The sequence below is a fragment of the Physeter macrocephalus genome, chromosome 13, assembly GCF_002837175.3.
Source record: "Physeter macrocephalus isolate SW-GA chromosome 13, ASM283717v5, whole genome shotgun sequence".
Lineage (NCBI taxonomy): Eukaryota > Metazoa > Chordata > Mammalia > Artiodactyla > Physeteridae > Physeter > Physeter macrocephalus.
In genome coordinates, this window is record NC_041226.1 from 66,621,339 (window position 1) to 66,634,875 (window position 13,537).

Below are 13,537 nucleotides of genomic sequence, written 5' to 3' on the forward strand. Positions count from 1 at the left end.
CACGAACCCGTGTCCCCTGCATCGGCAGGCGGACTCTCAACCACTGCACCACCAGGGAAGCCCTAAGTGATCTCAATGACTATGTGCTCTGGCTTTACCTGGCGTTCAGAGCAAACCAACCCATCATCAGGACCCACCATGGGGAACGGCCACAGTTCTACAAACTGCACACAAAGTCAGGAAACCTACAGTCCCCTAGGCTATTAAGGAGCCTCTTAAGGAAAAATATCTGTGCCCTATATACATACATTTTATAATACATTTTATACATTTTATAATACATAAAATCTCTGTGCCCTATGACAAGATCAACCTGCTTAGTGAGATTATCATGCTGTCTGCCCCAGGTCAGAACACCTGTAACATTCAGGCACGAAGACAAGGTCGGGATTGGAAACTGGGAGATACATTCTCACTACTGACTGGGGCTGGAGATCAACAGCTGTCTTCAATCCAGGCTCAGCCTGCTTGAAGTTACCTTCCTCCCCCAGCCCGGGCCCACCTCCCATGCTCTGAGCTGGGGAAGTTACGCTTTGAGATTTGAAGCTGGATGAGTTCTCCTTCTTCTCTGTCCCAACCAAGAACAAAGACAGGAATTAAGACACTGGTCTCACTGTAAAGGTGATAGCAACTCATGCTGGGAATATCACCAGGGACTGGGGGCGATTTTCTAAAATGAGTGAATATAATGTTTAAAACACTATTCCTTTGAGGAAACTGTGTTTGTAATGCCAGTCTGCTGACTTTACAAAAAAATCAGAGCCCGTGTTCCACAATCCCTTTATTTGGTAAGAAGTTCGAAAAAATGCCCTAGAGATTTGAGGAACCTGAAGAGACCATCATGAGCTGTTTCAACAGACCAACAACTGGAGCCACTGATCCAAACAAAATGTCACAGTTCATAAAAACTTCTCATTTAGTCCTCAAGTTAAACAGAAAAATCAGTGATCAAGTGTGAATGTAAAATGATGTAGCCACAGTGGAACAGAGTATGGAAGTTCCTCAAAATACTAAACATAAAATTAGCATATAATACAGCAATGCAACTTCCTGGGGATGTACTCAAAAGAACTGAAAGCACAGACTTGAACAAATATTTGAACACCCATGCTCACAGCAGCATTATTCACAATAGCCAAAAGGCAGAAACAACCCAAATGTCCATTGACAGATGAATGGATACACAAAACCTATAATGGAGTATTATTCAGCCTTAAAAAGGAATTAAATGCTGGCACCTGCTACAACATGGATGAACCTTGAAGACACTGTGCTACATGACATAAGCCCAGACACAACATGACAAACATTGCATGATTCCACTTCTGTGAGGCACCCAGAGCAGCCAAATTCATAGAGATAAGTAGAATGGCGAAGGCTGAGGGGAGAGGGGGTGGGGAGTTAGTGTTTAATGGGTGCAGAGGTTCAGTTTGGGAAGATGAAAAAGTTCTGGAGACGAAGAGCGATGATGGCTGCACAACAATGTGAATGTGCTTAATGTCACTAAACAGTGCACTTAAAAAGAGTTAAAATGGACAATTTGATGTTGTGTATATTTTACTACAATTTTTTTTAAAAGCAGTGATCAAAAGGAATTTTACCAAAGCAGTTGAAAGGTAGATAAACGACAAGTCATTCTTATATATGATACATCCCACAAGATCATTCAAAGTTACAACTGTGACTTAGGAGCCATTCCATTTCTAACACCCAACCTGATTTCTCCCCAGGACCAGGGATTGGGGGACGGGGAGCGGGGGTGTAAGCATAAAGCCCAAAGATCAGAGGGGCTTTGCAGAGCTGCTCTGCAGCACCAGCTTTTCCCCTAAGGAACTAGCCCACCTGTAACCTGCTAAGAAGTGTCATATTTCTGCTCCTGAAAAGGATCCTAGATGTAAGGCTGTGCATGAGCAAACTGGTCTTTCCCACATTTCTGGAATTTCAGGTCACGTCTATGGTATAATCCCAACAATAGCTGACTTCGTAAAGAACAATTCTCTTACCCTAATCAAGCCAGCAAATTAATGGCTTTGGGACATGTTTACATTCATCTAAGCAAATGTGCCAGATTATATCAGATTTCCCAACGGCCACGTTTCCAAGTGTTAGTGGGAAGAGGAAGAAAAACAGGTGGACAACGGCTCACCTGTGCAGCAAAGAGCGATCTGTTTGACTGAACCATCAGACCTAATGGAAGGTTTTCACAGTGCACTTCTGGTGAAATTTCCTATTTATTTATGGGAGCTAAGCATGATCTGGAAAGACAAGCATCTAGCTAATTTGTGGGAATCTGAGTATCCGTCTCCTAAATAGTAGAAGGTGCAACAGAATAACAAAGATGATGATGGACGACAAGGAAGACCCCGGACTAGAGTGTACGGGCACCGCTGCCATTTCCACGTCACCCAGGAGGAAACCGGCTCAGATGCTGTAGCCAAACAGACAGTGAGATGCCAGGTCCCTGGGTTCACAGACCCCGGAGATTCACAAGACTCTGCTCAAGAAAAGATGATGACACATCTTCCATTTTGCCAAGAAAAGTACTCCCAAGAAACAGAAGGTCTAAATAAGTAGCAACTAGGTAAAAGAAGTGAAAAATTTCATTTTAAATTGTTTGGTTTTGGCTTTCAAGGACGATTTTAATTGTTTTTTTTAATAAAAACTGTATACATTTAAGGTGTATAACATGTTGCTTTGATATAAATATACAGTGGGAAATAATTACTGTAGTAAAACCACTTAACATGTCCATTATGTAGTAGTCCTTTGTGTACCTGCTATCTCAGTAAATTTCAGTATACAATACAGTCAAATGAAAATTCTTAAAAAAGTAAATAGGTAAAAGAGATATCCGGGATCAAGTTTATAAAGAGCCCTTCAGCTCTTGACACTGGTGTATCTGTGGCAATTCCTTTGTAAAGACACCTGAAATCCTTACTCCTTTCTATACTAGTTAAGACCAGGGTAATCTATGGAATAAATCTATGGGCATTTCTCAATACAAAAGCGCTGAAAACATCAAACCAGGTCTTATTAAAACTGCTATAATACATACTAAAGAAAAAAGGGCAATGTATTCAGAAAAAGACTTTGAATGAACGGTAACAAATTCTCCCCCAAATTACTAAAAACAATGAAAAATTTCAAGTTTTATCCCAAACACCTGTTTTCTTTAATACTGTTATGAACAATCACAACTCTACAACACAATGAGTGAGTCTATATGTAGCATGGACTCCATTTACATTTTTCTTTAGTTAACGTAATTATGATGAAGATGATTAGATGGGTCACTTAAAACGACAAACATTCCCTTTCTCACATACATTCTTTTCTCCTAGATTTAATTTTATAGATCCAATCACTGAAGCCTACTATTCAATACAACTTTGTGTTACTTCATGAACGGCAACAGAGCCTCCATAAACACCACTATGAGATTTAGGCATGAAAACAGTAAAACAGTAAAAATCAACTTGATAACTCGGATGCTTATAGACTTCACCACAAATTTACTGCATATTATGCAGTGGACTGTGAATGAAAGTCACCTGATCTCAACAGAAATCTTTTCATTATGTTTTTGTAAGGTTTGCTTGAACAACAAAATTGGCTTGATGCAAAGAGCAAGCCTCTGTAGTATGGTGTAAATGAGTACAGTCATTAAAAAAAAAAATTTTTTTTCCCGGGTACAATGTGCTTTTCTTACTTTTTTACTGAAGTATACTTGATGTGCAATATTATATAAGTTACACGTGTACAATGTAGTGATTCACAATTTTTACTAGTTATAAAATTTTTACTTTACAGAGAACTTTCCCGAAAGGCTTCTGATACTTCAGGAAAGGTACACACTTTGGTCCCGAATGACACTTACCTTGCGGTAAATCATATGGCACATGGCTACTCTTAACCTCATCCCCGCACACTGAACATGATAGAAGTATAAGTGGTGAAGAATGGCCAAAACGAGCGTGCAGGCACTCAGCAGTCCGGCATAGCCGTAGGCTTCGTACAAAGCAGCAGAATCAGTGGGATTGTAGTTCTCAAAATAACCAATAATTTTCCCCAAAATTATGGGCTGAACTAATCTGGTGCTTTCCTAAAAGAAAAGAAAAAAAGCCTTAATTAGAAATACAAGCCAAACCAGTTTTTGTTAACACAAGCTTTACTTTTATTATTACTTGTTAAAAAGGCATTTTGACAAAATGCAACATTCATGGTTCATCTAAAAGAAAAATCCACATATCCACTATCTTCTATAACACAAGCAGACAAGTTTTAACCTTAAGCAAAAATTTTACAAAGACAATAAAGCCTTAGTACCTTGTGCTTCGTACCCTGTGGATGCTCAAAAAATATTACAACCGGTGCTTTAGAAAGCATTTGGCAAAATACCAAGCAAGTCTTAGCCGAAGATAAGCTGAAGAAGGGTAAGAAATCTGCTTCCATATGAACAAGCCCTGCTGGCAGCCTGCCCCTGTCCCCTGTACTCTCAACGTCCCAGCCCAACAGAAAGTCAAGATGGCTCATGTACAGGAGACATGCTCTTGCCATCATCTTCTGTTTTAAGAGCCTTTATGAAATGAGACACTGGCATAAACACATCCACTCTTTCCCAACCCAAACTCCACATGTCCAAAGATCAAGAGAATGGAGCCCAGCTTCTGCGCGAGCATCACAAAGAAACAAAGCTTGGGAGGTTCGCAGGCTCTCAGCCCCAGGGGGCGCTGTGTGAATGTCTCTACCCACTCCCACTAGAAGCTGGGATGTTCCTTGGAGTCAAAAATTAAACAGGACAGAAGCCAAGCTAAAAAATGATGTCATCCATGGCTCTCCATCCGCCATACCCTGCAGCTGCTGGCTTGGAAGAAATGTTACCAATCATCTATTCCCCAAGGCAAAAATTAAAATCCTAAACCAATGAGTTCGGAGGCATTGATGCTTACCTCCTGAGAAAGACTTAGTGAAAGCAATTTTCTTTCCCAAAACTAAAGGCAAAACAGCAACACTTGCCCACCCTGCCAAATGGCCACTCCACCCCATAACCTACTTCCTCCCTCTAGTCACCCCTGGAAAGTTACCCTTCTCCCCCATCAGGGAAAACCAAACACTCAACACAAATCCAAGTCACCAAAAGTAAACACCTCCACCCTCCACATCCTTTCCTCCACAGACTTCTCAAAAGACGAAGTGCCAAAAGTTTGGAAATCTTTCTGGAACTCAGCTTTTCCTTTTAAGCAATCCCTCCTGACTGACACAGACATGGTAAACAAATGACAGGTTGAATTTGATAGCTCTCTTCTGTCTGTCTGAAGCTGAAGAACCCACACACAAGAGGAAGGGATGGAGAATCCAAAACTCCAAACACGAATCAAAACTAACATGCATTTTGTGCTCAACCAACTAGTACCCAATCAGGATATTTACAGAAAGCTGTCCCCGTCCCTCAAATCAGTGTGACATCAAACCCCAACCCTCCTGTCTTGCTCTACACACATGTTCACAGGCTGCACCAACTGCCTCGCCTTCCATGAGGTCACGGAAGGTTTCATCTACTACAGACAAGTAAGGTAACACTGTTTAGCTGAACAATCATGATGAGTAAGATCATCAGATCAGAGCAAGATAATCAGTTCTCAAGGACACAAAGGCTCACTGTTACATTTTCAGCATGCCCCTTCATTCACCCCAGAGGCATTAAGAGCTCATGGAAGAGCCCCTCATACAGTAGATGGTAAAACACACTGTCTAGAATGTACTGAGATGGATATCTGGAGGCTTACACAGAGAAGCAAGAATGTCAACCTGTACACATGGGCAGTCCCAGCCCGGGTATGGCCAAGGGCAGCCCAGTGCTGCATCCTACAAACCTGGGGCTCTCCACCAGAAGCCCAGTGGTAACACTTGCCATCCCAAACTTTCCTAAAACTTGTAATTATCTTTGGGAATCACTGTTCCCTGTTACTCAGCTCTCCATTTGAGCCTAACGTCGGAAACCCACCAAAGAGAATACCGACAGATGCAACAAATTCAGCAAAAAAGAGTACAAAATAAAGGCAGGTCACTACTGCCTAAGCGTCATGATTTTTTCACTGAGACCATCTTTAATAACTCAGTTGAGCAAACAGTCTCATTAAGGAGTAATGCCAGGGACTTCCCTGGTGGTGCAGTGGTAAAGAATCCACCTTACAATGCAGGGGACATAAGTTCAATCCCTGGTCAGGGAACTAAGATCCCACATGCCGCGGGGCAACTAAGCTCATGCGCCACAACTAATGAACTCGTGCACCTCAACTAGAGGCCATGTGCTCTGGAACCCGCACGCCACGACTACAAAGCCCATGCACCCTGGAGCCCGTGCTCCACAACTAGAGAAAACCTGTACGCCACAACTAGAGAGAAGCCCGCACACCACAATGAAGATCCCACGTGCCGCAACTAAGACCCGATGCAGCAAAAAAATTAAATGAAATAAATAAATAAATAAATAAATCTTTTTTTAAAAAAAGAAAAAGAGTAATGCCAGTCCATGGCCCAAAGCTTCCAAACTGCTGTCTGTTCCTGATCCTAACCCTCAACTAGTGAGAAATAAAACAACTGAAAAAATATTCATTATCAAACTTGAAACTAACCAAATGAAAACTTTCTGGATAAGCAGGAACAAGGTCAAAAATTGCTCCAATAAACCCTTCATCTTTGGCACCAACTTATGACCCAGTGAATATTCTTCCCACAAACCAACTGAGAATATAGTTCTTATTCCTTCACAAGAATTCTTCACAACTGTAAAACCATAAAGGATTTTTAAAACAACCCAATATAATACGACAAAGCCCCACTGTTCGAGGTTTCACAAGAGTCTCTCAGGCAAATATTTTTGGGTGGAGTCCTTCGTATTCAGCCTCCTGAAAGCACCTGACATTTAATCCCACCTCTTACTTCTTAGGGGTATTTCTTACACAGTTGGATGGGAGAACTTCCCCAGTAGGTACAGTTTCTCCTCCATGCCTCCCCATGTTCTTTCTTTCTAGTTTCTCCTCCACGTTTCCGCATGTTCTTTCTTTCTAGTTTCTCCTCCATGTTTCCCCATGTTCTTTCTTTCTAGTTTCTCCTCCGTGTTTCCCCCATGTTCTTTCTTTCTTCCTTCTTTCCTTTCTTTTTCTTTCTTTCTTTCTTTCCTTATTTACTTACTTGCTTACTTATTTATTTATTTTATTTGGCTGCACCGGGTCTTAGTTGTGGCATGAGGGATCTAGTTCCCCGACCAGGGATCGAACCCGGGCCTCCCCCCACTGAGGGCACGGAGTCTTAACCACTGGACCAGCAGGGAGGTCCCTCCTCCACGTACTTTAAATATTTCTTGCCCAACTCTGTCATCTCTGAGTCATGAGAGGAAAAAAAAATTACAGGAAACAGAAACCATCTAACACACAAAGAAACAAATAAGTGAGCTTGTGGGAAAATGAATAGGCAGTTAATTTTTAGAAACTGGGGAAGAAGTGACAAAGTTAGAGTTGAGACAGATCCAGAGCTAAGGAGGAAAAGCAGTGACTCTGGCGAAATAATGACCATCAGGATTCTGGATCTGTCTTCACTCCTCTTTTACACGGTGCTCTTCATCGTGACTGCATCACCTCGAGGAGTTAAGAGCGCTCACAGGCCTGAGGCCCAGCCTCCAGGAACTGGTTCAGGTTCAACAGATTAGGGATGGAGCCTTAAATTCCCTCTCCCTGGAAGATTCTGGATGCAGAAACTAACCTCATGTAAACATCTGCTATCTTCCTCTCCTGCATCATCATGGCATCTGAGTCTGGAGGGGCTACAGATGTGCTCTGAATGACTTACAAGTACCACAAAGGGTTTTAATCAGAATTCCATGAGACACAGCGTACTTCCAAGAAAAACCTATATGAACACAAGTCCTGAGGCTCCAGCTAAACGGGGGGAGGGGGGAGCCTTATGAGAGGGTAATAGGAAAAGCAGAGTAAACAAGTTAAGAAAGTTAGAGCTGGATTCCTTATGCAAACCCAATCTCCACTGACAAGATTCTTTTGTGATTTAGAGCCAAGCTGCTCTTCCAGGTACAGAGAAGGAGAAGCCCTTACAAATGGAGTTATCAATGTAAATGTCCCTGTGTCTATTTCTCAGACAACAGTCAGCTCAAAATAATCTTTACTCCAGAAAGTCATATTCTAGGGTGGTGCTTTCCGCTACCTTTCAACACTATTCTGTTTTTCTATTTTTGAAATGTTCTTTAAAATCTTCAGCGGGGGGGAAAAAACTCCAAAAAACCAAAAAACCGCACTGCAGGAAGCAGCTGAAAGAGGAGCACAGAGCTGTTATCAGAAAAAAAAAGTTGTTCTCATAAAGTCTTGGCTCTGCGAGCCTTCACTAGAAGCTGTGGCAGGAGAGGAAGCCTCAGGACAGAATGCAAAGAACACTGGCCTAGGAATCAGAACGCTGTGCTTCAGAGCCCAGGTATGCCACCTGCAAGTCACATGACTCCCTAAGCCCATCATCATGTGCCCTCCTGCACCTCCAGGGCCTTGTCTGTGGAAATACTTGCCTTGTCTACCTCAGAGGAATCCTGGGACAGCTAAATGAAATACAACAAGCAGCTCAAAGTGCTCTGAAACCAGCATAAAAACAAGTGTGATCACTTTATTATCCAGAAGTTCTGGGAAGAGACCTATTCTATTCTGAATGGCAGAGGCTGGTTTCACAAAGGGCTTGGAAAACTCATTGCTTCTTACAGGCGATCATAGCAGGACAAGCACTCTTGAGAAGCCATTCATAAAAGCCAACTTTTCTGGAAAGTGATAAAAAGTTTCGGTTCCAAGCAGATTTTTAAAATTTGAACCATTATAAAATGCAGTCTTGTAAAAATGAGTCACCTACTTGCCTGACTTCTTAAAAAACGACGGGTTGAGAAGGGTGGGGGGATGAGTGAAATAGGTGAAGGAAATTAAAAGGTACAGTCTTACAGCTATAATATAAATAAGGCAAGAGAAAGTAACGTAGAGCACAGGAAATACAGTCAATAATATTGGAAAACTTTCTATGGTGACAGAGGGTAACTAGACTTATGCGGTGATCATTCTGTAACGTACAGAAATATTTAATCACTACGCTGTATACCTGAAACTAATATAATATTGTAAGTCAATCATGCTCCAATTTTTTTAAAACTTTTAATTGTTATAATAAAAATTTTCATATGTTTAAAAAAAAGGAAAGAGAATGGATTGAAAAGCATCACACTCATTTATGACTCAAGGTCATCTCTATGGGTATCACTGACATCTACTGGCGACTGTATACACTCAAGAACCAGCGGGCGCGCGCAGCAGGCCTGCCCTGCAGGTCCCCCATATCCTCTGCTCAATGCTCCCTCTCCCTTGCTGTGTGGCCCTCAGTGGTTGCTCATGGCCCGCAGTACCTTTACCACCAGTAGCCACTCCTCAGTCTTTTGGGTTGAGTGGAAGGGAGAGACAGGTGGAAGGAAGTGTTGGGAAATAAATGCAAAGGCCCAGTACAGCTCTCAGGGAACCAGAGGATTCTGCTTACTTCCAATCCATCAGCTGAGTTTCAGAGTGAGTTTAAACAAACATGTGCCTTCCTACAGGCTCCACCTGGACCAGAGACAATCAGCAAAAGTGGCCTCAGAAAAAGGCCAAATGAGGCCTTTCTAAGGGTAAGGCGGGGCCATTTCTAAGGGTCCCGGGAATAATACATAACCCCCCAGGCCACTCCTCCCCTCTCAGGGGAAGGGACTGGGCGAACCCACGCTTGCTCTTTGAGGTCACCCCACTTACACACCAGCAGGCAGGGAGAAGGCCCCTGAGGACCTGGGGAGGCAGCCTCTGTGTCTCTGGCCCAGGCAGAGGCTTCAGGCTCCTCCTCTCCAGCCGGAGGGCCCTGGGCAGGCAGAGACCTGTCCTCCCCACCTGCGGTCCCCGTGAAGGTACACGCGGGAGCCAGGCGTGCTGCGAACTCGCTAATTGCTCTGTTCTACTTAGGGGTGGCCTGCAAGCGCTCCATGTTCAACATCAGTCTGGTACTTGTTTCTCCAAGCATTATGATCCCTCCTCAATTATCAGAGGACAGAGGTTTTCATACTTCAAGATCCTAATCCCGAAAACCTCGCCCTGGGCTGGAATCACCTGCCTCTTCCCGCTGGTGCGCCAGTAGTGCCGGCGAGGCCCCACCTGCACTGTGGGTGGTCACAGCACACCGCCTGGGAATCATGGATGGTCCACGAGGCATTCTGTGCGCCAGAGGAATTAAAAGAGGGCTGGAGGTCACAAAGGAAACATCCGCGTTTTAGAGAACCCTGGACGGAGTACTGAGTATACACCTTCCACTATCTAAAATACGAAGACCAGGGACTTCCCTGGTGGCGCAGTGGTTAAGACTCTGCGTTCCCCATGCAGGGGGCCCAGGTTCTATCCCTGGTCAGGGAACTAGATCCCACAGGCATGCCCCAAAAAAGAGTTCGCATGCCAGTGGTTAAGAATCCACCTGCCAGTGCAGGGGACTCGGGTTCAAGCCCTGGTCTGGGAAGATCCCACAGGCCGCGGAGCAACTCAGCCCGTGCACCACAACTACTGAGCCTGTGCTCTACAGCCCGCGAGCCACAACTACTGAGTCCATGTGCCACAACTACCGAAGCCCGAGCACCTAGAGGCTGTCTCCGCAAGAAAAGCCATGACAATGAGAGGCCCCCGCACCGCAGCCAGGACAAGAGTAGCCCCCGCTCTCCGCAACTAGAGAAAGCCCGCATGCAGCAATGAAGACCCAACGCAGCCCTAAATAAATAAATAAATAAATAAATTTGGGGTGGGGGGAGGGTTCGCATGCCACAACTAAGGGGCCCACCTGCCGCAACCAAATAAATAAATATGTTTTAAAAATAAAATAAAATACAAAGACCAGCAAGCAGCACAGATGATCACAAAATGGAAGTCGCTTCATAAAATCAACTATTTAACTAACATTTATGGCATCTAACTCAGTAGTTTTAATCACTGAAAACCCAAAACAGCACCTGAAAATGAGTTTAAAAACGTTAACAGATCCTCATGAGCTTTGTCATAAGGAATGATTTATAACTTCTCCAAAACTGCAGTATGTCAAAAGGCAAGTCTGGGAAAACAGGAGTATTTGTGTTGGATTTCAGGCTTCTTTTTTTTTTTTTTTTTTTTTTTTTTTTTTTTTTTTTTTTTTTGTGGTATGCGGGCCTCCCTCTGTTGTGGCCTCTCCCGTTGCGGAGCACAGGCTCCGGACGCACAGGCTCAGCGGCCATGGCTCACGGACCCAGCCGCTCCGCGGCATGTGGGATCCTCCCAGACCGGGGCGCGAACCCGGTTCCCCTGCATCGGCAGGCGGACGCGCAACCACTGCGCCACCAGGGAAGCCCTTCAGGCTTCTTTTGACTGCCGATAAAATTCGATGTTTACTTCTCCTTGAGCTTTAATGGCCCTCAACTCCCTGAACTCCACTGCATCAGAACTAAGAGTTCTACAAGTTATTATCCTAAGGACACAAATTTAGAATGATGAGCACCGTATGCCAGTCACAACACTCACCTAGGGAAGAGACCACCGTCTAGTTTTATACTGTAAACCACCATGAGTTCCGCCCCTTATTATCCTAACCAGTCAGCTGGTCCCACCCAGCTATCACCCTAAGACCTCAGGCCCGGGGCAACCTGTGTGTGGGAAAGTATATTCAGACAACAGAACAGGAGAACTGCTCCACACCCCAGTAACTGACCTGGGATTCTCATTCTCACTGAGCAAGTGCAACCCCATATTCACAGGGATGCAAGTTCTCAGCGAGCAGCTGGGCCCTCTCACTAAAACACAACATGGAAAAAACAACAGCCACAACATGGAAGACTCCACCTGTGCCCAGATTATCAATGTCCCACCGCGGCCACCATCCAAGACCTACTACCTTCCCCCTGGTCCCATCTGGAACGGTTTCGTAAGAGTGTGGATGGATGTTTAGAACTTGGGTCACCGGAACAGTCACAACCTCATCTGCTTACGGCCGGTAATGAGTGGAAGGTGGTTTCCTTAAGGGCCCCTCCTGGTCCATCTAAACACAGCACGACACTGCTGCCAGTGTCAAAGCCCTAGTAACTTCTTCACCCAGGAGATGTGGTCACCTTGACTCTGCCCTCATTTACATTCCCATCTGGCTTCCTGCTCCAGGAAGTTCCTAGCGTCCTATTTATTATCCTTAAACCAAGTTCAGGATGCATGTGCCTGAGACCATGAAAACAAAGCTCTCAAGACAAGCCCTCCTGACCCTGGACAAGCTCAGTCATTGAGACGGACATTCTCTTAAGTCAGAGCGTCCGAGATGGAACCTCAGTCCATCCTTTATGCTTCGTGTGACCATACGCACACTGTGTAACTACTTAGCATTCAGTATCTTCTTCTCTAAAATGGGGGTAACATAATACCTATGACTTCATTGACTCAGCCAAAGAAATAATACTAATATCACATATAAAGTGCTTACAGCAGTTCTGATACATAGTATTTTTCAAGAACTTAATATTTTTATTACCACACTAATAGTACTGCAGTCACCACCACCAGTGTTACTGAGTAGGAGCCCCTGTTACTGCTACTAGTACCTCTAGTACTACTACTGAGACGAGCCCGCGCGTTGGCCAGGTCCTCTACCCCCCCTTTTCCTGCCATGACTGCCCAACAACCAACCTCCTGAAAGAGGGGCCAGTGCTCTATCCATTGCACCTTATGCAGCCCCCAGGCCTGGTTTTCTTGGACCCCTGGCAGGAAGTATTACCGGGGCTGGACAACTTTGGAATCAAAGCTCCCAGCACCCCAGTGCGGCCGATTCCCTCTCGGGAAGAACCCCAGTTCCTGTGGCCTCTCCCTCTGTGTCTGCTTCTCCCATAAGCTGCCACAGCAAAAACCTGGAGCTCATATTAGGATGGGATCCATCTAAAGTTTAGCGACCCCAGCCAAAGGAGCCAACAGTGCAGGACAGCATGAAAAACCTGCCGCTTGGTTCAAACCCAGCCCCATGGGCCACGCTTTGAGACCCGCCTTCCTTCAACTTCTTCAGCATCTGGTACCAAAGAGAAACTAGAGAACCAGGGACAGCAGAGAAAGGCCTGCTTCAGGATACGATCCAACACTAAACCCTGAGGCCACTCATCTCTGCTCACCCCACACCAGGCACCTGGCATGAACTGCAGGCACACCCCGAAGCCCCAAGGTTTCCAGACAAGCAGAATTCATGAGCGCTTGCTCTGTGAGGTCAGGAAATCCTACACACACAGGCCACACCAGCTTGCCGCCTGTATTTCAGAGACTTACTGTGACTATGCAGAAACACCATCATTTTCAAACAGAGACTTACTGTGACTATGCAGAAACACCATCATTGGGACAGCTGTACACAGGTCAAAGAAGGGCTGGGACAGACTGAGGGGCTCCTGCACCCTCTCCAACCCCTGAGGAAATCGCACAGCTTTGCATCTCCACCCTGCCCT

The 13,537-nt window shown here is 44.7% G+C and overlaps 1 protein-coding gene across 1 annotated transcript in view; it reads right to left on the minus strand.

Annotated features, from left to right (window-relative positions):
- The window catches only part of LOC102975085 (ATP-binding cassette sub-family C member 4), a 220,035-nt gene that overhangs the window by 164,436 nt on the left and 42,062 nt on the right, over positions 1–13,537 (minus strand). The window contains exon 4 of the mRNA XM_024123245.3: positions 3,878–4,102. Coding sequence (XP_023979013.1) covers positions 3,878–4,102 — 225 coding nt within the window. The remainder of the gene's footprint in view (positions 1–3,877; positions 4,103–13,537) is intronic.